At 42.4% G+C, this 24954-nt stretch overlaps 1 protein-coding gene across 4 annotated transcripts in view; it reads right to left on the reverse strand.

Annotated features, from left to right (window-relative positions):
• The window catches only part of dars2 (aspartyl-tRNA synthetase 2, mitochondrial), a 45687-nt gene that overhangs the window by 19779 nt on the left and 954 nt on the right, over nt 1-24954 (reverse strand). For 2 of the 4 annotated variants that reach the window (XR_006313045.2, XM_043699962.2), the window contains exons 2-11: nt 17995-18094; nt 17010-17076; nt 15952-16053; nt 13142-13237; nt 10845-10968; nt 10006-10052; nt 9001-9107; nt 3356-3425; nt 2887-3066; nt 311-418 (exon numbers count right to left, since the gene is read on the reverse strand). Coding sequence is in view for 3 of the 4 variants with exons in the window: in XM_043699962.2 (XP_043555897.2) it covers nt 311-418; nt 2887-3066; nt 3356-3425; nt 9001-9107; nt 10006-10052; nt 10845-10968; nt 13142-13237; nt 15952-16053; nt 17010-17076; nt 17995-18094 (1001 nt within the window). In the remaining variant the exon portion in view is untranslated. Of the gene's footprint in view, nt 1-310; nt 419-2886; nt 3067-3355; nt 3426-9000; nt 9108-10005; nt 10053-10844; nt 10969-13141; nt 13238-15951; nt 16054-17009; nt 17077-17994; nt 18095-19044; nt 19377-24954 lie in introns of those variants that run through there. The other 2 variants (XM_087990917.1, XM_087990916.1) reach the window with 2 other exon arrangements.

The following is a 24954-nucleotide window of genomic DNA, read 5'->3' on the forward strand; positions in this document are numbered from 1 at the left end:
ACATCAGTTCAGGCAGCATCAAAGGTGCAGGAAAATCATATTCCCTTGTCTTATTTGTCCTACCCAAATGCAATAATTCACGTTTATCCAATTAAGTTCCATTTACCACTGATTAGCCCATCTGACCAGCCTGTCTATATTCTTCTGTAATTGAAGTCTATACTCCTCATTATTTACTACTCCAGAGATCAGAATATATTAGTTAGAAATCCTATAGAGAATGTAATTTAGCAGTGTTATTTTTTCCTAAATTACACATGAATCTTATGTTACACAGTCTTTGAGCTAACCTTCATTCAGTTACACTTACCACTCCATCAGCAACTGAGATCATCCGTATTGCACCACGTGGACAGGAAAGTGCATTACGCAGGAAGGAAATCTCTGTATTTCTGAACATTTCACTAACATCAACGATCTGTTTAATTTTACAAATATAGGTTAGAAAAGCAATGAACAGTATAACATTTTGAACCTCTTTAATGTTCATCTAGAGTAGCTTGAATACAAATCAGAAAAGATTTCACAGAATCAAGATTTTCAATTTTCCTGCAATTCAACTGGTGTTTGTGTTATGTGTAAGAAATTTAACAAACTTGATCACAACAAATCAGACCATCAAAAATGTACAGTTGGTTCTGCTAAAATGCGGTAGTTATGTTCTAGTGCAATCCTGTGTTATAAGAAAATCACGAAACAGCATCACCATTTAAACTAATGGGGCCGGAATCACATTATAACCAACAGACGTTTTTAAAATTCGCACTACACAAATATATAGTCTCCAATTTGTCAATCGCGTTATAGCGAATTCACATTTCCAAAACGCGCATTATAGCAGAGTGCAGTTGATTGTAAAGGCCGTATCTTTTTATTGCTCTGCATTTCGGATTGTGGACCAAAATAGGCAAAGAACTGTTTTAGAACCCAAAGATTGCTGCCCTCTTTCAAAAGAAAGTTATCTGACACTCACTGTAAGTGCTGTTTGAACAGCTGTTGGTTCAAGCAGCGGAGAAAGCTGAGTTACAGACAAAGTGGAGCCAGGAGTATGTGTATGAAGGGAGATTTGGGTGCAAGCAAATAGCTCATTGGTCTACAATATGGCAACCAGTTATCAGTGACAAAGACCTCTTGCACACCAACAACTTTGCGATTTGCTCGTAGAAAGCAATTCAAGCTGAAAATAGACAGTTTATTTCTCCTTCTCTGTTGCAAACTGTACCTTTTAATTAATAAGTGAGAGACCTTTATAAGTATGAGTCAGTCACTGTGCCTCCTGCAGATAAGTGAAAGCATCCAGAAAAGGAAGATTGAGAAGCTGCATTCTGATCAGCAAAAGGATCACCTCAGCAAACCATGTGGAGGGCAACCACTGAATTGCCTTCCCAGCCATTCCGTCTGCCCATAACACCCAGGTCTTGTTTCTATCTGTATTTGTGCAGAGGGGGAGTTTATAACTGGTCTAGAGTTATAACTAGTAGAATTATTTGCTGACATTTCATAATTATTTATCTGTAGTTAGAATCTGTTTATCTGTAATAAATAATAATTCTTATTAAGTACAGGAACCTAGCTCGTGCTTTCCTTTAACCTGACGAAAGTGAGGACTGCAGATGCTGGAGATCAGAGTCTAGTTTAGAGTGGAGCTGGAAAAGCACAGCAGGTCATGCAGCATCAGAGGAGCAGGAAAACTCCCCCTCCCACTCTGCCAAAGACATGCAGGTCCTGGGCCTCCTCCACTTCCACTCCCTCACCACTCGATGCCTGGAGGAAGAACGCCTCATCTTCCGCCTCGGAACACTTCAACTCCATGGCATCGATGTGGACTTCACCAGTTTCCTCATTTCCCCTCCCTCCACCTTACCCCAGTTCCAACCTGCCAGCTCAGCAACATCCTCATGATCTGTCCTACCTGCCAATCTTCCTTCCCATCTATCCGCTCCACCCTCCTCTCCAACCTATCACCTTCATCCCCACCTCCATCCACCTATTGACTCTTGGTTTCTGTTAACCGGAGTCTAAAGAGAGGTAAATTGGGAGTTCTTTATACTTTTTAAAATCTTTTAACTTTTGTAACAACCTTGGGAATAGTGCAGCTCAACTTACATCATGATACTCCAGTGAGGTGTACGCTTTACAGATTTGATTTCATTTATGTCCATTATAAAGACCATGGCAGTCTGCATCCCTGCTGTTGCTCATCTGCAGACAACATCCCCATGCACATCTTAGTTCCTCTGCACTATTATTCCAATGCTCTTACAATGACCTCACATCCTCCATAAACTTTAGCTCATCAAATGTTTTGCTGCCCACAGGTTAACTCTCACCAATTCCATTCACCCATTGTTCCTCTGCCTCTGATCTAACCTGACTCCTGGCTTGGCAAAACGTCATGTTTAAATTTCTCACTTTCACCTCTCTTTAACCTCCTACAGCCTTACCATCCTCCAGGATCACTACGCTCCTCCATTTCTGGTCCCTTATACCTTGCTAATTTTAATTGCTTCATTATTGGCAGCTATGTCTTCAGCTGCCTGTGTGCCAAGGTATGGACTTGGTTTCTTAAATCGCTGCACTTCCTCCTTCTTTGCAATGCTGCTTATACATGTTCTAATATGCTCTCATGTGGCTTGATGGTGTTAAATATTGTTTGATTAAGTAAGCTTACTGCAATGCTTTACAATCTTAAAGGCACTGTATACATGCAAATTGTTGCTAAAAGTCTCAGGAAATACAAGAATGTGGTGTGAAATAGCTGTTTTCCAAGTCTTGCTGTAGGGAAACATTCTGTTCCACTGCATCTCACCCAGTGTTTTAAACTCAAAATGCCATTCAGGATAAAGGTGGTTTAAAATTATACATCTCATCCTGACAAAATTTCACCTTCATTCCAAAACGAGTATCAGGTTTGTCAACGCCATAACTGTCCATGGCATCTGCGTAAGTCATTGATGGGAAAGGGGTGTCAATATCTCCTTTCTCCTCTGGCCAGGAATATTCTATCAGCCCTTCTATCAGCTTCCGTATCCTTGCCTGGTCTATGAAGGACATCTCAATGTCGATCTAAAATACACGCAAGGAGATCAGTGATAGTATAGTTTAAACAACATTTTTATCATTAGTTAACACTTAGGTAATAAAGCAAGAACACTCATGCCAAAAGCATTCATTTTCAACCATGAGTGCATAAAAAGGTCAGATAAATTGCTGAGTTTTAATGTTTAGATTTACTATTTTACTGGAACAATTTGTCAGTTCCAAGACTAACATTTCATTAATGCCCACAATACAAAGGATTTTTTAAAAATTGTGTCCCATCTTTGCTCTGAATTCTAAACCCATTACAGCTCACCTGGGTAAATTCAGGTTGTCGGTCTGGCTTTGATCCCTCATCTCTATAACAGCGAGCCACTTGGAAGTACCTGCAGAAATACTGCTGCATGTGAATCAGCACAAATGAACCTAATTTTAGATTTTAAAGTGAAGAGCAATGCTTGCTTCCCAGTCATCTGATCAATCATTTTTCTTCATGAAGAAGGAAGTTTCACCTTTAAGTATCCAACAGCCACAAATATACTTCTTTTTCGTCAGGTGAACAGATGAATACTGATAATCAGTACAACGGTACTCCATGATTTTCTATATTTACTGCCTATTGTGCATCCTGCTCCCTGTCAACTGTTATTCTGGACTGAGGATGTGGAGGGAGTGAAAATAACAGTTTCTGCACAGACTGAAGCAATAACAAATCACTTGCCCCACAGATGACATTATTGAGTGAAATGTTCAGATGGTACAGAGTTGGGATTATCCCAGGTTGATGACTGCAATTTTTCTGAGATTTACTTTACACAGAACTATGTAATAAAGTTCACAATGTTCCATTCTGATGCACATTCCACTTCCTCCTCCATAATCTTCCTGAACATAATCAGGTGTTTGAAACTGATCCATAATAGCCCAATTTTTGCAGTGGCCGGATTTGATGGCGGACTAAGAGTAGCATTCTACAATTAACCATAATTTCAGGATATTGGATATGCTTAATGTGGAAATTCTGAAGTTGCAGTCTATCACTATGTTCTGGCACAGGCTGCACTGTGCTCATGTTATTAAGGGAGGTGAAGGCCTAGTGGTATTATTGCTGAACTGTTAATCCAGAAACATTCTGGAGACATGGATTCAAATCTCGCCACAGCAAATGGTGGAATGTGAATTCAACAAACAAACAATCTGGAATGAAGGAGTCTAATGATGACCATGAATCCATTGCTGATTGTCATAAAAATCCTAATGGGTGAAAGTGAGGACTGCAGATGCTGGAGATCAGAGCTGAAAAATGTGTTGCTGGAAAAGCGCAGCAGGTCAAGCAGCATCCAAGGAGCAGGCGAGTCGACATTTCGGGCATAAGCCTTCCTGAAGAATGGCTTATGCCCGAAACGTCGATTCTCCTGCTCCTTGGATGCTGCCTGACCTGCTGTGCATTTCCATAAAAATCCTAATGTCACTAATATCATTTAGAAAGGGGAAACTGCCATCCTTACAAAGGACTGGCCTACATGCCACTCCAGGCCCATAGCAATGAGGCTGACTTTTAATTGCTCTCTGGGGAATTAGGGTTGAGCAATAAATGTTAGTCTAACCAGCGATGCCCTCATTCTTATCTTTTCAACATGTATTTGCCCCACATACACCAAAATATCAAACATCATAGAGTCATAGAATGTACAGCATGGAAACAGACCCTTTGGTCCAACCCATGCCGACCAGATATCTCAACCCAAACTAGTCACACCTGCCAGCACGCGGCCCATATCCCTCCAAACCTTTCCTATTCATATGAGGAGAAAGTGAGGTCTGCAGATGCTGGAGATCAAAGTTGAAACTTTATTGCTGGAACAGCACAGCAGGTCAGGCAGCATCCAGGGAACAGGAGATTCGACGTTTCGGGCACAGGCCCTTCTTCAGGAATGAGCAGAGAGTGTTCAGCAGGAGAAGATAAAAGGTAGGGAGGAGGGACTTGGAGGAGGGGCGTTGGAAATGTGATAGGTGGAAAGAGGTCAAGGTGAGGGTGATAGGTCGGAGTAGGATGGAGGCGGAGAGGTCAAGAAGAAGACTGCAGGTCAGGAAGGCGGTGCCGGGCTGGAGGGATTCGGCTGAGACAAGGTGGGGGGAGGGGGGATGAAGAAACTGGTGAAGTCCAAGTTCATCCCCTGTGGTTGGAGGGTTCCCAGTCGGAAGATAAGACGCTCCTCCTCCGACCGTCGCGTTGTTGTGGTTTGGCGGTGGATGAGTCCAATGACCTGCATATCCTCGGTGGAGTGGGAGGGGGAGTTGAAATGCTGTGCTACAGGGTGGTTGGGTTGGTTCGTCCGGGTGGCCCAGAGGTGCTCTTTGAATCGCTCCGCAAGTAGGCGGCCTGTCTCCCCAATATAGAGGAGGCCACACCGGCTGCAGCGGATGCAGTAGATGATGTGGGTGGAGGTGCAGGTGAATCTGTGGCGGATATGGAAGTTTCCTTTGGGGCCTTGGAGAGAAGTGAGGGGGGAGGTGTGGGCGCAAGTGTTGCACCTCCTGCGGTTGCAAGGGAAGGTGCCGGGAGTGGAGGTTGGGTCGGTGGGGGGTGTGGATCTGACAAGGGAGTCGCGGAGGGAGTGGTCTCTACGGAAAGCTGATAGGGGAGGGGAGGGAAATATATCCTTGGTGCTGGGGTCTGTTTGGAGGTGGCGGAAGTGACGGCGGATGATGCGCTGTACATGGAGATTGGTGGGGTGGTAGGTGAGGACCAGTGGGGTTCTGTCCTGGTGGCGGTTGGAGGGGCGGGGCTCAAGGGCGGAGGAGCGGGAAGTGGAGGAGATGCGGTGGAGGGCACCGTCGACCACGTTGGGGGGGAAATTGCAGTCCTTGAAGAAGGAGGACATCTGTGTTGTACGTATTTTGAACTGGTCCTCCTGGGAGCAGATGCGGCGGAGACGAAGGAATTGGGAGAATGGGATGGCGTTTTAATGGGACAGTCTCGGACTCCTCCCTCCCCTTCCTAGACCTTTCTGTTTCTATCTCAGGCGACCGAATCAACACGGACATCTACTACAAACCAACCGACTCCCACAGCTACCTGGACTACACCTCCTCCCATCCTGCCCCCTGTAAAAACGCCATCCCATTCTCCCAATTCCTTCGTCTCCGCCGCATCTGCTCCCAGGAGGACCAGTTCAAAATACGTACAACACAGATGGCCTCCTTCTTCAAGGACCGCAATTTCCCCCCCGATGTTGTCGACGGTGCCCTCCACCGCATCTCCTCCACTTCCCGCTCCTCCGCCCTTGAGCCCCGCCCCTCCAACCGCCACCAGGACAGAACCCCACTGGTCCTCACCTACCACCCCACCAATCTCCATGTACAGCGCATCATCCGCCGTCACTTCCGCCACCTCCAAACAGACCCCAGCACCAAGGATATATTTCCCTTCCCTCCCCTATCAGCTTTCCGTAGAGACCACTCCCTCCGCGACTCCCTTGTCAGATCCACACCCCCCACCGACCCAACCTCCACTCCCGGCACCTTCCCTTGCAACCGCAGGAGGTGCAACACTTGCGCCCACACCTCCCCCCTCACTTCTCTCCAAGGCCCCAAAGGAAACTTCCATATCCGCCACAGATTCACCTGCACCTCCACCCACATCATCTACTGCATCCGCTGCAGCCGGTGTGGCCTCCTCTATATTGGGGAGACAGGCCGCCTACTTGCGGAGCGATTCAGAGAGCACCTCTGGGCCACCCGGACGAACCAACCCAACCACCCTGTAGCACAGCATTTCAACTCCCCCTCCCACTCCACCGAGGATATGCAGGTCATTGGACTCATCCACCGCCAAACCACAACAACGCGACGGTCGGAGGAGGAGCGTCTTATCTTCCGACTGGGAACCCTCCAACCACAGGGGATGAACTTGGACTTCACCAGTTTCTTCATCCCCCCTCCCCCCACCTTGTCTCAGCCGAATCCCTCCAGCCCGGCACCGCCTTCCTGACTTGCAGTCTTCTTCTTGACCTCTCCGCCTCCATCCTACTCCGACCTATCACCCTCACCTTGACCTCTTTCCACCTATCACATTTCCAACGCCCCTCCTCCAAGTCCCTCCTCCCTACCTTTTATCTTCTCCTGCTGAACACTCTCTGCTCATTCCTGAAGAAGGGCCTGTGCCCGAAATGTCGAATCTCCTGTTCCCTGGATGCTGCCTGACCTGCTGTGCTGTTCCAGCAATAAAGTTTCAACTTTCCTATTCATATACCCATCCAGATGCCTTTTAAATGTTGCAATTGTACCAGCCTCCACCACTTCCCCTGGCAGCTCATTCCATACACGTACCACCCTTTGCGTGAAAAAGCTAACCCTTCGGTCTTTTTTTATATCTTTCCCTCTCACCCTAACCTATGCTTTCTAGTTCTGGACTCCCCGACCCCAGGGAAAAGACTTCGCCTATTTACCCTATCCATGCCCCTCATAATTTTGTAAACCTCTATAAGGTTACCCCTCAGCCTCCGACGCTCCAGGGAAAACAGCCTCTCCCTATAGCTCAAATCCTCCAACCCTGGCAATGTCCTCGTAAATCCTTTCTGAACCCTTTCAAGTTTCACAACGTATCTCCGATAGGAAGGAGACCAGAACTGCATGCAACAATCCAACAGTGGCCTTACCAATATCCTGTACAGCCGGAACATGACCTCCCAACTCCTGTACTCAATAATCTGACCAATAAAGGAATGCATACCAAACGCCTTCTTCACCGCCCTATCTACCTGCGACTCTATTTTCAAGGAGCTATGAACCTGCACTCCAAGGTCTCTTTGTTCAGAAACACTCCCTAGGACCTTACCATTAAGTGTACAAGTCCTGCTAAGATTTGCTTTCCCAAAACGCAACACCTTGCATTTATCTGAATTAAACTCCATCTGCCACTTCTCAGCCCATTGGCCCATCTGGTCAAGATCCTGTTGTAATCTGAGGTAACCTTCTTCGCTGTCCACTACACCTCCAATTTTGGTGTCATCTGCAAAAAGCCGTAATCATGAGTTGACTATTAGTCAAGAACCCTGTTATATTCTGCGTCAGGTTATAGATTTCATAACTAAAAGGTATAGATCTGTTAACAAAACATCCATTTTTATGAACACCAAGCAAAGAGCTCCAACATGTGCCAGAAATATTTACTGATAACTCAAGCAGGAATACCACCACATGCAAGTTCCCCTCAAGGCCAATCACTATACTGACGTGTATCGCTGTTACTTCACTGTTGCTGGGTAAAAATCCTGGAACTCCCTCCCTAACATCATTGCAGGTCTAACTACAGCATATAACTGCAGCAGTTCAAGAAGGCAATTCACCACCACCTTCTCAAGGGTAACTGAAGACAGGCAATAGATAGTAACCATCCAACAACCCGCATGAAAATTAAAAAATACAGCACAATGCACCTTACAGTATTTCCTCTCTGCATTGTAACATTCACTATTAGAAATTCATGGAAAATATTTTGCGAATGCTACTAACAGTTTTTCTACACCTATTACTCGGGTTCTGTTCTTTCTTCACATTTGCATAGTTAACTAGCTGGATGACCTCTATTCCAACTCCAGCAGCTGCCTATCAGTTATATAAAGTATTAGTATGCAACTAATTGATATGTGATTTACTTTTCACTTTTAGCTTTGGAATGTTACCTGACCTCCTCTCATCTCATGATCTTTTGTATATGATTGTATTCAGCTGAAATGGGGCAGATAACACTTTGAGAAGGGTAGACATGCCCTCCTTCTGTGACAGAAAACATGGCATCTGGCCAATGCAAATTGTTAATTATTAAAGACTAAAAAATCAAATTTCTGTGACACACACAGATATTAGGTTCACAATGTGGTTTTAAATCTCCTTGTAGTTAGTCTTGAGGTCAGGTCAATACTTTGATAGTCTACTACAGGTAGCACAGGGCCTTACCTGTCCAGCCCTCCTATCATCAAAAGCTGCTTGAATTGTTGAGGACTCTGTGGGAGGCAGTAAAACTTCCCTGGCTCCATTGAGGGCACCACAAATTCCTTGGCTCCCTGCAGACCAAGTAACAAGGTAAATCTGAAGAAAGTTTATATTCCACACTTAACAACAGTGTACCATATGCGTACAGATCATAACAGAATCAAGGGTCACACTGTTTATGACAAGACTCCATCTTGGTACAGCAAACTACAATTTTTCTGAAGACAGAACTTGGTGGATAGTCCAAGGAAAGAAAGTTGCCAAACTGGACTTCAAAAAAAAATCATTGAAACAACTGAATAAATTGCCAAAAAAATATATATTTTGCCAAGATTCATGCACAAGTTCGATGATGCATTTTAGGAAAGATTTTTAAAATAAATATTTAGCATATGTTCTGCACACTCCAGACTTCTATAATCATCCACCTGTCCTGATCATGAGCTGAGGAGAACAGAGATGAGGCTCTTTCAAATAAAATATTTCTTTTAGGTTTATCATCTGATTTTGTTGGCATTGCAGTAGAAAGTCATTTTGTCATCAATCTGTAGAAGAGAGGGTAGACTGTCTCTTTTCGAGTCATAGAGATGTGCAGCATGGAAACAGACCCTTCGGCAAGAATACTGATTGTTCTCCACCTCAACCTTTTCTTTCCTCCCAGATTAAAAGTGATATAGAATTTATCATTCTTTTCAAGATATGAGTTTATTTTCATGGTTTCATTGCCAGTAACTGCATTTTGTAGAACGTGTTAGTGAAAAGTCAGTACTCTTGTCTCAGGGAACGGCAAAGGGCAAGGAAAATTAGAAGAAAGCAACCTGAGAATTCTCAAAAAAAAACCTGTTGTGACCAAATAAAGAATGTCATATGCATGCAAGTGTAATCTCAGCCTAGGTGGGAAAATGATATAGACGAGAAAACACACTGTAGGAGAGTTAAAGGAAGAAAGAAATAATTTGCATCACTCACACCAGGAGTTTTCTTAAATAATGTTGGAGTCTCCACATCGACAAAACCTGGAGATAAAACAAGTCAAAAACATCATTATTTCAAATGGGATTTGTGCCTCCTCTCACTTTGTCCATTTTGTGAATAGTACAGTTTTACTCAGCTTTCTTGAAAAAAAGACGAACTGACCAAATGTGTGATTCCTCGTGGATAAGCTTGTATAAACAGACCACAATTGACAGATTAACCAAACAGTAGTGATTCATGACACAGGATGTGTAATTGACAGAGTTAAAATGGCCTGCCATGCCTCTGTTGATTAGATGGGTAGCAAAGGTTACCAGAAATTAAAACTCAATTACATGATCTAATTTAGGTTACAGGTAGGTAATGTTGAATCCATATACGTAACTTGCTTGTTAGCTCTATGATATCATCCTACTTGTATTTACTGTAATGTCACTTTCTCAAACTCTGTGCTTCTTTCCACATTCTGCTAACACTGATGCTTTTCTTCTGAAGAGTCATATCAGGTACAAAATGTTCATTTGGTTTCTCTCTCCATATATGCTGTCAGACTTGCTGAGTTTTAGAGTAGATTAGATTAGATTACTTACAGTGTGAAAACAGGCCCTTTGGCCCAACCAGTCCACACCGACCCGCCGAAGAGCAACCCACCCAGACCCATTCCCCTACATTTACCCCTTTACCTAACACTACGGGCAATTTAGCATGGCCAATTCGCCACACCTGCACATTTTTGGACTGTGGGAGTCAACAGACACAGGGAGTTTCTCCAGCATTTTCTGCTTTTAAATCAAAATTTCCAGCGTCCACAGCATTCTGCTTTTATTTCTTACCATGTAAATTACAGAGATACTCTCTCATCTTCATTACCATCTGGGACCGCAGTCGCAAGCTATACTGCATCTGGGAACTCCTCAGATCCAGGTAGCGGAATTGCATGCGCAGTGCTTCTGATTTCTACAGAAAAGTAGAAATTCAGAATTTCAGACATATGGCCCGACATGCCAGAAAGTGGCTTAACGTTAAAACATAAATGTTGCAGCACAGAAAGACCAGTTAGTGTGCATGTTCCTTGAAACAGTGTTGAAACTGACCCAATGCTGCCTTCTTTCTGCATGGCCAGATATATTTCTCCTTTCGAGCATAATCGACCATTTCAGGCATAGAATCCCATATGTTAACAACTCACTTCAGTACAAACATTTCTTATTTATCTTCTGACACAAGGAGAGGACATACAAGTTATTAATAACTTATTAGTACCATCTTCTTTCTTCACGTTCTTCCATTTTACTTGGGGACACTGCAAGGCTGGTTGATCACCCTTCTGCCATCTCCTCCTGTCAGTCACTCATTCCTTTTCCAACCCAGCAATATATCTCTTACCAATGCAACTTTCCACCTTTGGTCCTCCTCCTCCCCTTCTTCATCCTAGCAGTCCTATCACCATCTTTCGTTTCAGCACAGATGGATGTCCCCTCTCTATTCTCAAATGATCACACATTTTAATTTCTTCTCAAATATTTTAGAATCATAGAATAGGCTTGAATCATAGAATCCCTATGTGTGGAAGCAGGCCATTTGGCCACACAACCCTCCAAAGAGTAACCCACCCATACTCATTCCCCTACCCTATTACTCTACATCTACCCTGACTAATGCACCTGACCTACACACCCCTGAACACTATGAGCAATTTAGCATGGCCAATTCACCTAAACAGCGCATCTTTGGACTGTGGGAGGGAATCTGAGCACCAGGAGGAAATCCATACAGATATTTTCTTCAATGTTACCAAACACCTTGTGTAACAGTGGAATCAGTCACTTTTGTATCTAATCTTGAGAGGCATAAAGTACAAGTCTACTTTAGAAAGCTCTTCAGTACAGTCACTTACAATGAGTCAGTATTTTACGACATTGAGCCTTACTGTCCATAACTGATTCCCATCCTCAGCTGAATTATCTCAGTATGGTGACAGTTGAAGGGACTAGAATTGGCCCAAATGATTCTGGATTAGGGGCACAGCTATTGCCTGGAGCTTCACAGTTGGAATTTACCAGATGAAAACACAACCAGGATAGAATGTGATGGCTTCCATGATCAAAACGGGTAGCAGTATACATCGTCCAAGCACAAAGGACAAAAACTTCTCTTGGCTACCTCCAGCCTATAGACATCACTGCCTTCAGGAGATTGAGCAGAAGAAAAAAAATACTGTTGGAATAGGTTGGAAATACCTTTTTAACACACTTATTTAAAATGTACGGTTAGGAGAGAATGAAGTAAATAATGTTGTGTACAATTAACAAGACTTTAGTCAGTTCTTTTCTATGGCAGTTGAGTAATTCTTTGTGAAACGTGGGCATTTTACCGACAGAGAAAGGTTAGGGTGCACAGCCAAGTTACAAGTAGCTGTCTAGTTTGTGGTTATGTTGCGGTAGGCAACATCCTTTTGAACAATTTGTTTACAGGTATAGAAGGGCTAGATGAATATGCTGCCAGAAAGATTCCAACCACAATATTTGGCTATTGGTCAGTTAACCAATCTCAACGCGGGCAGAAACTGGAGCCAAACAACTGACTTCCATGCTTCTGGACAAGGGAGAGGATAGGTTGGAACAGGCTTCTATGTCGGATCACAGTTTGGTGACCTACTTTGAAGTTTGCCTTTGAAGGGGGTTGGAGACAGGATTGTGCCCTGATACAACCACTGCCATTCGTCTTACATTCTGGAAAAGTTCATAGAAAATTAATTACTTATGATGTTCTATTAAATAGGCATTACTATGATTGACACCAAAAGCCAATATAGGTCAATATCTTCAAGCCAGGAAGAAAACAAAGAGGAAGATATCTGGGATTCAAAACCTGTTACTCTTAAACAATTGAAAGTTGAAACCATCTTCCATACCAGAGCGATGTGGACCAGAGAGAAAAAGGCATCCCACTGCATTCCTATCGAATCTTGTGTATGTTTACAATGTGAGACTCAAAAATCTTAGAGACTCCCAGATATCTTGACAGAGAAGAAAGATGAGAATGTGCTACATTTATGAGGATCAAGAAAGTAGCCCAAAGCAAAAGCAAGAGTAAATATCAAAGTTTGAGTTTTAGCTCCAGGTCTTACCTTTACAAGCTCCTTAATTTCAAAAGGCAGCTTCCTACATCTGTTGAGAATCTCAGCATTCTGCATTTGCACTTCAATTTTTCCTGTTGGCATCTCCTAATATGGAGTCAATCAGGTTTCACACTATCAGGGCAAAAACACATTGAAATTTGCACAAGTAGAAAATTCTCAGTGCAAGAGAGAGAAAAGAAAGCAACCTCTAAATGACCCAATGTTTACATCATTTGTACAGACCACATAGTCTAGGATGGCACTTCAATCCAGTATTATCATACAAAGTTAAGGAGCTAAATCTTGCAATATTTTGACTGTCAATTTTGAGAGTTTTATGGAAGGTTTCTGTCTGTAAGGCTTAGCAAGATTTCTCACCATATCATTCCAAATCTGACTCATAAATGACCTACCTTGGCCTTATGGTATCTCTCTTTATCAATGCTAGCCCAATTCCACCACCCACCCTAGCTGAAAGAATTCACCAAACTGTGGATATCCTGGAATGAACCATCATATTTGCTGTCCACAACATCTTTAAAAAGCTGTTATACACCCAGACAAGCGCTGGTATTCTGAAGTTGCCCTGTTCCTGACTTTTTCCCCGGATATGGCTCTCAGCCTGCAGCTTCCAATTCCCAAGAATAGGTTCCCCAGTCTCCTTCCTGCAGTATCAGCCCGTTTTCTTCATACTGTCCTTACCTTTCTAGGAAAGATACAATGGACTGACTGTGGCCCACCCACTTGAACGACCTGAACAGACTGCCCGTGGCAAGAATGCCCATACACCTGATATCTCCCAAAATTAATGCTAACCCTCAGACTGATCACAAAGCAGACACATGTCTGACAGTGACCCACACCCTCAACTACACAACCACAGACCCCTGGACCAAGAGCACCCCGACCCAGGTACCTGAACATATCAAAGCCCCTAGACTGACATCGGAAGTGCTACTTACTCCCTCAATTTAATGTGCCAGGATCCCTGAATGACAGGTATCACCATGGAATTTACTGAGGCCCAATCCCCTGTGGCTTTGCAACATGAACATTTGCTTGCAGCACATACAACAGTTTTGCCATGGAAGCTGCTGGCACATAACGCAGCTGTGAGATTGCCCTTGCAATGTGCCCCCTTGTCTGAGGACTGCTCATCAGGAAGACAAACTGTCTGGCTCCTTGATTGCGCTAAGAAGCAATGCAAAGCAAGGCGAGGAAGGGAAGGGCCATCGGGCTGAATAGCTTACCTCTATTCCTTCTTTAATATATCATGTAGATATTTTTATGTTTCTTTAATTGGTTTTCAAGAAGCTATATTACTAACGAACACTATGGCATTTCTGAAACAAAATGACTTTCAATTTCTTCATTGAAAAATGCAGTAAAATTCAACAACAGATGCACTCTACTCTGTTATAATATAGGCTTGGGAAGTGTTACGACATGGGGTAAAACCCTGCTAATTTAAACGTGTAACACAAAAAAGATTTACCCCGTGCAGTAATGTGTGAAAATTTAAGAGGCCAAGAACTATTTAAAGTAAAAATTAACAACTTCATTTCTTAAAATATAACAGAGAATAATTAACTAATAACTATTTAAAACTACTTCCTCTAACCTATCATTTACTTTCCCTTCTATAATACTAGTCCAATAAAAAACCCCAGATTAAAATTTACTGAAAAATTCAAAATTTCAAAACCAGCCCGCTGTTGAATCTTCTATTTGAATCTTCCTCGGTCTTCTTTCCTTCTTCTTGGGGATTATGCTTCACAGGTCACTGATCAATAAAGGTAACTTTAAGAGAGCTATTCTCCAGGCAGTCTGCAGATGTTGTTGGCTTGGCAGTTCTCCTCCCAACTGTTCAATTTTCTCCAGTCTTATACCCCCCTCCAAAGCATCGGATTGTGTCATTTTAAGATTGTCAATATACTAAATTCTTGATTTAGTATATTGGAGTTTGGTATTTTTCAGGGTATAATTTAAACTGATTGGCCTAATTCAAATCTGTTTCGTCGTTTCCAGGCAACCAGCTACCCTAGCTACTGGACCAAAAGGTTACATTATATCTTGCTCAGAAAACTTGGTGTTGTCAAGTAGTTCTGTTGCTTTTAACTCTCTTAAAAGGTACAATATACCCACATCTTCATAACAGAAGCAACCGCCAGAAATTAGGGAGAGAGGGAAAAAAAACAATGTGATGAGAAAAGCTCAAGGACATCCTAACAATTAAAATCAGAGAACCATTAACAGAGACCTCTGAACAACTCAGGGCAGGAAATGATGCCCAGACCAAAAGAAAATAACATGAAAACCATGGATAACACATTTGTTACAGTACATAGAGTGGTATTGAGGGATTTTTGATATCAAGATGGCTGTCTGAGTAACCACATGGGTTTATGCCATGTTTCCTCACACTAAATTGTCTGTCTTTGGTATCCTTGTAGAATAATGGATGGACTCTATACACGGTGACAAATCATTCTTGTTGTTATTACTTCAGGAACAGCAAAGACAAGTCTAAGTGTGATGGAATTGGAAGTAGGATGGCAGCAGGCATATGGGAGCTGAAACAAATAATAATCAAGTCAGGTCTCGTCTACTGGGGTGGGTGAGGGGGATGTGGAATGTCAGGTTGATGTACATTGCTGTATTTTTGGAAGATGTATAAACTTTAATTTAAACTGGTAAAGCCAGTTTATAATTTTGTTGCACTTCAAACATCAGGCATGTAGGACCTCTAAGCTAGAGCCCCTAACCATATTCATAACTTGAAAATCTTTAGGCATCCAGATCGGAAATTAGTTACTAACCAAATTTGCTTGTCCTGGTGGTCGGGGAATCACTGTTCCAGTGACAGCAATTACAGATTCCAGAGGAAGTTCACACAATATCTTCTTGAGGTGTGCAGCAGACTGTGGAGAGAGACATGAAAGCCAAATTCAAATGTGAAATCCCAGTTTTACGTAAGTACAATATAAATATACATTTTTGTGATGATGAAAGGTGCAAAATGGTGGTTGATTGTGAATGGACCTCAAGCAAATGTAAACTGCACATTCTGCCATATAATATGTCCTGAAATAGTAAGCTGTTGCATCAAATAAAACCCCAAGAGTCACAATGCTCCTTCCAAATTGAGACGGATACAAAGAGACTCCAATATTATTGTACATCTGTGACAGAAGATGAATCCTCAGCCAAGACAGAAAATAAGAATTACTGTCCAAAATTCTGTAACTTCAGAATAACTCAGCTTTACAAAATATTAACAAATTTAACATTAGTAAAACACCAACTGGGAGGACTTGTGTTACAGTGGGTAGCCTCTAAGTCAGAAGCCCTTCTTCAGAACTTGATGGTGTAGGAAGGTCCATTCATAATATGATCAAATAGGTCGAGTATCAATATGTAAATCATTCCAACATATATCAACAGCAGGCAATAAAAACAACTAAGATTCTTGGTCAGCGTGGTAAAGGAAAGAATTAGGAGCTTCTGCCATCACGATTCATAGATCCAGATGACAGCTGCTAAAATGCAGATTCCCATAGCAAACCTTGGGGTGTCAAATGGATGAATGGGCCAGTGTGGATCAGATTACTGCCAATAGCATAGTGTTTAATCCTGGTTTTGACTGGGTGGATTAGGACCCACCTCCTTGCATTAGGACCCACCTCCTTGCATTACCCATTGTGAAGACTTTGGTGCAGTGGTTTGGTCTTGGCTTCAGGCAGGAAACTCAAGAAATAAACATTGAGGATTAAATCTTTAAACTCTAAATTATCTGATTTATAATTATAATTACCAGTAAGCCCTGTAGCTGTGATGATTCATGCAATAAAATTTCCTGAAATCTAAATCTACTTACCTTCTCCTGGGGTATAACAATCTGTGTTAACCCATCAAAATCTCTCAGCACAATAAAGATACCCTGTCTGAACAAACACAAAACAGTTAATGACACAAAGCAACAGTTTTCAATTTTATTCTACCTTTCAAAAGTTATTTGCTCACCCCTGCTGCAACCTATTTTTCAGTTAAGAGGCCCAGCAGTTGGGCCTTCTTCCAATGCTACATCCAGTGATTTGTTTTTGAAAAAGCAGACAGAGTCGCAACTACCACTCATCTATAACCATAAAAAGACACTGGCTAGACAACATGCAGTTGCTTATAGATCCTACTTAGCCTTGAGCAGAGTCCAGGAAATTAAGGAAGAAAAGAAAATGGGAAGAATACACAAAACAGCTAATAATTTAAAGCATCTACATGAAAATGCCCATGGAAAGTAAAAAAAACAGTAATGCTGTATGGAAATGCAGGCTGAGCTAACTTTGACGTTATTTAAAAAATGATACTTTTATTTTATTCATTCCCATTCTTAACCTCACTGCCTACTTTCTAGTAAGCCCTGAGCATAGAGAGTTAAATATAAACATCAGTCACTTGAGGGTAATGGTTTATAGATCACAGCAGGGCTGGCAATAGGTTTGAACAGTTAGCCTCCCACTCTCTGAGCCATGCACAATTCATGACTAGCCAAGGCTAGATAACAATGCAAAAGCAGAGTCAAACAACAGATCAGTGAATTCTCCAGCTTCTTCAGGCCATATTATGTCATCATGCAACATGAATAAAAGTACACAGATTGTGAAGCATAATAAAGAACTGGTTATGTAAAATCTGACAACTACTTCACAAAATCAAATAGATCAATTAAAAAGTATCTTGTTACTGATTTAAATTTCAACCAATTAGCACTGTTAATAATATATTAAATATGTAAATACCATACCCTGGTTCCTGATCTTGTAAATTGTAAAAATCAGTGAAGCAACAAATGAGTTCACACATACCTCTGATACTGAACCCATCCACAGAGTCTGACCTCTTGACCAATGTGAGCAGTACACAGCTCTCCACAAGTATGGGTCCGTAAGGCAAAACTATTCAGGTCTGAGGAGAGAAAGAACAAAAATTTTAATTGGGGTAATCACACACATTTGATGAAACAAAGTTTTCATCAGCTGAATACCTTATGGAACCATTACATGCTGATGCCAATCATTGCTTTTGAGAAACCATATTGTTTCAGGTGGCAGTGTCATTAGGGTGGCTTATGTCCATCATTTATTTTTCAGCGAAGCATTTTATACCCATATACAACAAACATATAAAGAGAGACACTGAATGTAGTCACTAAGAGTTTCAGAGAAATGTTTCTTAAAGTGAACATAACGTATAAGAGCAAAACACTCCATTTTAAACCTTTTGTTATGAATTCTGTGTCTTATGATCCTGCTTCACAACCACCTGATGAAGGAGTAGCACTTTGAAAGGTAACGCTTCCAGATAAACCTGTTGGACTATAACCTGGTGTTGTGTGATTTTTAACTTTGCCCACCCCAGTCCAACACGGGCTCCTCCAAATCAAATTTTAACCTCATCTGGCCAGCTCAGCTTCAGTTTATTTAAAGTCTGTGGACATCACTTTTATTCAACAAAGCTTGGACATAGGGATAGGGAAGGATGGGATGGGATTACATGACCTATCAAAACGCTTGGCTGCTGAAAAACAGTATATTGGACCTCCTTGGAGTAATAAGCAGCCAACTGTACAAATACAGAGAATGGACGTTCAACGGGGAAAGCTAATATTTTTCAGAGAGCAAACTGTTTTAGAACCGCACTTGACCTAACAAGACTGAGACTTCCCGACACCCCTAAAGGCTTCAAAAAGCCAACTCACCATCAACTTCTTGAGAGGTATTAGAAATGGGTCGAAGAGTGGCAGATATAGTTTAAATTTAGATAAATGTGAGGTGCTGCATTTTGGAAAAGCAAATCAGGACAGGACTTATACACTTAATGATAAGGTGTCGGAGAGTATTGCTGAACAAAGATACCTTGGAGTGCAGGTTAATAGTTCCCTTAAAGTGGAGTTGCAGGTAGACAGGATAGTGAAGGCGGCTTTTGGTACGCTTGCCTTTATTAATCAGTTCATTGCATATAGGAGTTGGGAGGTCACGTTGCAGCTGCAGAAGACATTGGTTTGGCCACTTTTGGATGATTGCGTGCAATTTTGTACAAAGGTATGAAACTTGAAAGGGTTCAGAAATGATTTACGAGGACATTGCCAGATTTGGAGGGTTTGAACTATAGAGAGGCGGAGTAGAACATAGAAAAATACAGTGCAGTACAGGCACTTTGGCCCTCGATGTTGCGCCGATCCAAGCCCACCTAACCTACACTAGCCCACTATCCTCCATATTCCTATCCAATGCCCGTTTAAATGCCTATAAAGAGGGAGAGTCCACCACTGGTACTGGCAGGGCATTCCATGAACTCACGACTCGCTGAGTAAAGAATCTACCCCTAACATCTGTCCTATACCTACCACATCTTAATTTAAAGCTATGCCCCCTCGTAATAGCTGACTCCAGACGTGGAAAAAGGTTCTCATGGTCAACCCTATCTAAACCCCTAATCATCTCTACAACCCCTCTCAACCCCTACACCTCTATCAAGTCACCCCTAAACCTTCTTTTCTCCAATGAAAACAACCCCAAGTGCCTCAGCCTTTCCTCATACGATCTTCCTACCATACCAGGCAACATCCTGGTAAACCTCCTCTGCACCCGTTCCAGTGCCTCCACATCCTTCCTATAGTATGGGACCAAAACTGCACACAATACTCCAGATGCGGCCGCACCAGAGTCTTATACAACTGCAACATGACCTCAGGACTCCGGAACTCAATTCCTCTACCAATAAAAGCCAGTACGCCATATGCCTTCTTCACCGCACTATTTACCTGGGTGGCAACTTTCAGAGATCTGTGTACATGGACACCAAGATCCCTCTGCTCATCCACACTACCAAGTATCCGACCATTAGCCCAGTACCCCATCTTTTTGTTACTCATACCAAAGTGAATCACCTCACACTTACCCACATTGAACTCCATTTGCCACCTTTCTGCCCAGCTCTGCAGCTTATCTATATCCCGCTGTAACCTGACAAATCCTTCCTCACTGTCAACAACTCCACCGACTTTCGTATCATCCGCAAACTTGCTCACCCAAACTTCTAGCCCCTCCTCCAGGTCATTTATAAAAATGACAAACAGCAATGGTCCCAAAACAGATCCTTGCGGAACACCGCTAGTAACTGCACTCCAAGATGAACCTTTACCATCAACTACTACCCTCTGTCTTCTTCCAGCCAGCCAATTCCTAATCCAAACCTCCAACTCACCCTCAATGCCATACCTCCGTATTTTTTGCAGTAGCCTACCATGGGGAACCTTATCAAACGCCTTACTAAAATCCATATACACCACATCCACCGCTTCACCCTCTTCCACCTCCTTAGTCACCTTCTCAAAGAATTCAATAAGGTTTGTGAGGCATGACCTGCCCTTCACAAAACCATGCTGACTATCCTTGATCACATTATTCCTATCCAGATGTTCATAAATCCTATCCCTTACAATTCTCTCTAAGACTTTGCCCACAACAGAAGTGAGACTCACCGGCCTATAGTTACTAGGGTTATCCCTACTCCCCTTCTTGAACAAGGGAACCACATTTGTTATCCTCCAGTCTTCTGGCACTATTCCTGTAGACAAGGAGGACATAAAAATCAAGGCCAATGGCTCTGCAATCTCCTCCCTTGCTTCCCAGTAGGCTGGGGCTATTTTCTTTGGATCGTTGGAGGCTGAGGGGTGACCTTATAGAGATTTATAAAATCATGGAGAGGGTAAATAGGCAAGGTCTTTTCTCTTTGTTCACCTACCCCTTTCATAATTCTAACTGGGCTCCATCTCCATTCATTCGTTCATCTGTCCCCAACTCCCACCTTTCACTTCTGCTTCAGCATAAAAAATAACCACTTGTTGTAGAGTCATACAGATGGTCAGTACGGAAACAAACCGTTCGGTTCAACTTGTCCATGCCAACCAGATAACCCAATTAATCTAGTCCCATTTGCCAGCATTTGGCCCATATCCCTCCAAACCTTTCCTATTCATATACCCATCCAGTTTTCTTTTAAATGTTGTAATTGTACCAGCCTCCACCACTTCCTCTGGCAGCTCATTCCATACATGCACCACCCGCTGCATGAACAAGTTATCCTTAGGTCCCTTTTAATGTTTTCGCCTCTCACCCTAAACCTAGACCCTCTAGTTCTGGACTCCCCCACCCTGGGGAAAAGACCTTGTCTATTTATCCTATCCATGCCCTTCCTGATTTTACAAACCTTGATAAGGTCACCCCTCAGCCTCCGATGCTCCGGGAGGCCCCAGTCTATTCAGCTTCTCCTTATATCTCAAACACTTCAACCCTGACAACATCCTTGTAAATCTTTTGTGAACCCTTTCAAGTTTCACAGTGGCTCAGTGGTTAGTTCTGCTGCCTCAGAGCACCAGGAACCCGGGTTCAATTCCAGCCTCAGGCAACTGTTGTGTGGAGTTTGCACATTCTCCCTGTGTCTGCATGGGTTTCTTCTGGGGTGCTCCGGTTTCCTCCTACAATCCAAAAGATGTGCTGGTTAGGTGAATTGGCCATGCTAAAATTGTCCTTGGTGTTCACAGATGTGTACGTTAGGTGCAATTGTTAGAAGTAAATGTAGATGAGTAGAGGAATGGGTTTCGGAGGGTCAGTGTGGACTTGTATGTCTGAATGGCCTGCTTCCACACTGTTGGAAAATACTATGATCCTTCCAGAATTGTACACAACATTTCAAAAGTGGCCTAACCAATTGTCCTGTACAGCCACAACATGATCTCCCAATACCTATTCTCAATGCTCTGACCAATAATGGAAATCATACCAAACACCTTCTTCACTATCCTATCTACCTCCGACTCTACTTTCAAGGAACTATGAACCTGCATTCCAAGTCTCTTTGTTCAGCAACCCACCCCAGTACCTTACCATAACGTGTATAAGTTCCGCCCTGTAAAATGCACCCTTTCCAAAATGCAGCACCTCACATTAAACTCCATTTGTGACCCCTCAGCCCATCTGATCAAGATTCTGTTGTATTGTCAGGTAACCTTCTTCGCTGTCTACTGCACCTTCAATTTTGGCGTCTTCTGCAAACTTACTTACTATACTCCTATGTTTACATCCAAATAATTTATATAAATGACAAAATGCAGTGGACCAAGCACCAATCCTTGTGATGCACCACTGGTCACAGGCCTCCAATCTGAAAGACAATCCTCCATCACTACCCTCTGTCTTCTACCTTTGAGCCAGTTCTGTATCCAAATGGCTAGTATTCCATGAGACCTAACCTTACTAACCAGTCTCTCATGAGGAACCCTGTCAAATGCCTTACCGATGTCCATATAGATCACATCCACCGCTCTGCCCTTGTCAATTCTCTTTCTTACTTCTTCAAAAAACTCAATCAAGTTCGTGAGACATGATTTCCCACACACAAAGCCATGTTGACTATCTCTAAATCAGAACTTGCCCTTCCAAATATATGTAAATTCTATTCCTCAGGATTCCCTCCAACAAGTTGCCCACCACCAATGTTAGGGTCACTGGTCTGTAATCCCTGATTTTTCCTTATCTGTTTCTGTGCTGAACATCTCTATGACTCTATAACACCTTTCTTAAATAGTGGCACCACATTAGCCAACCTTTGGTCTTCTGGCACCTCACCTGAGAGACTATCGATGAAACAAATATCTCAGCAACAGACCCAGCAATCACTTCCCTAGCTTCAAGTCCTGTGTGTCCTGTCAAGTCCTGGGGACTTATCCACATTTATGCATTTTAAGACATTCAGCACCTCCTCCTCTATAATATGGACTTTTTTCAAGATGTCACCATATTCTATATCTTCCATATTCTTCTCCTCAGTAAACACTGATGCACAATACTACTATTCAAAAGAGCATACTGTTCCAGCACTCCAACCAACAGGTCTTCCTTATCCAAAGTAAGTAAACAAATAGAAACCAGCTAATTGCCCCAGTGCAAAGTCACACACAGGATTGCCATGGAATCTACATAAAGGTCACATCATTTTAAAGTCATTCATTCTAAATCGAACAACTTTAAAAAGAATCCAGAGAAATCAAAATATTTATCACTGTATCAAAAATATCTGATACCTGTAAACAGATTTTCAATTGTGCACCAAGGCCATAAATATTCTCATATTTTGGGAGTTAAGATAGCAAACTGATGCCCTTTCTAGCATCTCAGTTGGACACAAAACATTTTTTTAGGATTATTAAAATTGTTTTTTGAAGTTGAGTAAAGGTTGGAGTTTGGAAGAATAAAAAGTCATCTTATGGAGGCATATAAGATCTGGAAGGATGGATGTTTTCCTTTGTGGGAGAGACTAGAATAAGGAGGCATAGTTGAAAAATAAGTGATCTTCCATTTATTACAGAGATCATTGGAACTTTTTTTTCTCACAGAATAATGAAAATCTCTGGAGCTCACTTCCCTAGACGGAGGAGGAGGCAGGGTCACTGAATATTTTTAAGGCTGTGGAGATAGATTTTTAAATCAACAAGGAAGTCCAAAGATTTTCAGGAAGAATCAGGAATGTGGAGTTGAAGCCACAATCGGATCAGACATCTTTTTTATTGAACATGCTAGAGAGGCCGAACATCCTATTCCAGCTTTAAATTTATATATTCTCATCTACCTGATGATATGATGAGCATAAGACTAAGATTAGGAACAGGAGTAGGCCATTTGGCCCCTCAAACCTGCTCAACTATTTTACAGGATCATGGCTGATCCAACATTCCTCGCATCCACTTTCCTGTCCTTTCCACATATCATTTGGTTCTCCTGTTGATCAAGAATCTATTTCAGCCTTAAATCTACACTATACAGAAGGACAGTCCCCTCAAGCTCTCTGTGGCAAGGAGTTCCAAACACTCTCAAGCCTCAGAAGAAATTCCTCCTCACCTCAGTCTTAAATTATTCTGAGACTCTCCCATGAAGGAGATTCTAGACTGTACACCCAGAATTCTGGATTTGTGCTTGAATTCACAAACATCCTTCTCTTATGAATAAATGTTTGTCTCTGGTTCATAGATCATGAGGAGGTCCAAACCTCAATTTAAAAAGTGTACCCATTCACTCAGTCCAACTTCACCCACCAGTTTTATAGATTGCAGAAGGGGGCAAGCTGTGGTTTCAGTTTGCAAGCCAAGAATTTGTTTAGGGGTTGGAGCAGTCCAAGTGGAGAGATTTCTTTTTGTAACCTGGGCATAAATGAGAACCAAATAATGAAATCAAGGGCTAAGGGGGAAAAAACAGAAAAGTGGATCATAAAATTCCAAATTGTGGAGGCAGGCCATCTGATCCAATGAATCCACACTGACTCTCCGAAGAACCTCCCACCCAGACCCACATATCTACCCCTGCATTTCCCATGGCTAATTCACCTAGCCTGCATATCCCTAGAAACTACAGGCAATTTAACATGGCCAATCCACCTAATCTGTGCATTTTTGGGCTGTGGGAGGAAAGTGGAGAAGAAGAAACCCATATAAACACAGGGAAAATGTGCAAACTCTACAAAGTTGCCAGAGGGTGGAATCGAACTGAGATCCCTGATGCCATTAGACAGCAGTGCTAACCACTGAGCCACTGTGCTGTCCCTCGCATTAAGGAGTGAATTAAGGATTAAGATCAGCCATGATATCATGCATCAGCCCAAAGTGTGGAACATTGCCGAAGTATGTCTTATTCCCAAAAGCATCTATCCCAATCATTTACTACCTTATCAATCTACTCTCAATCATTAGCAAAATGTGGCTGACAGTGATT

This window comes from Chiloscyllium plagiosum, unplaced genomic scaffold (genome assembly GCF_037043375.1).
Source record: "Chiloscyllium plagiosum isolate Xiang-an unplaced genomic scaffold, Cpla_swu_hap1 HiC_scaffold_9, whole genome shotgun sequence".
NCBI lineage: Eukaryota > Metazoa > Chordata > Chondrichthyes > Orectolobiformes > Hemiscylliidae > Chiloscyllium > Chiloscyllium plagiosum.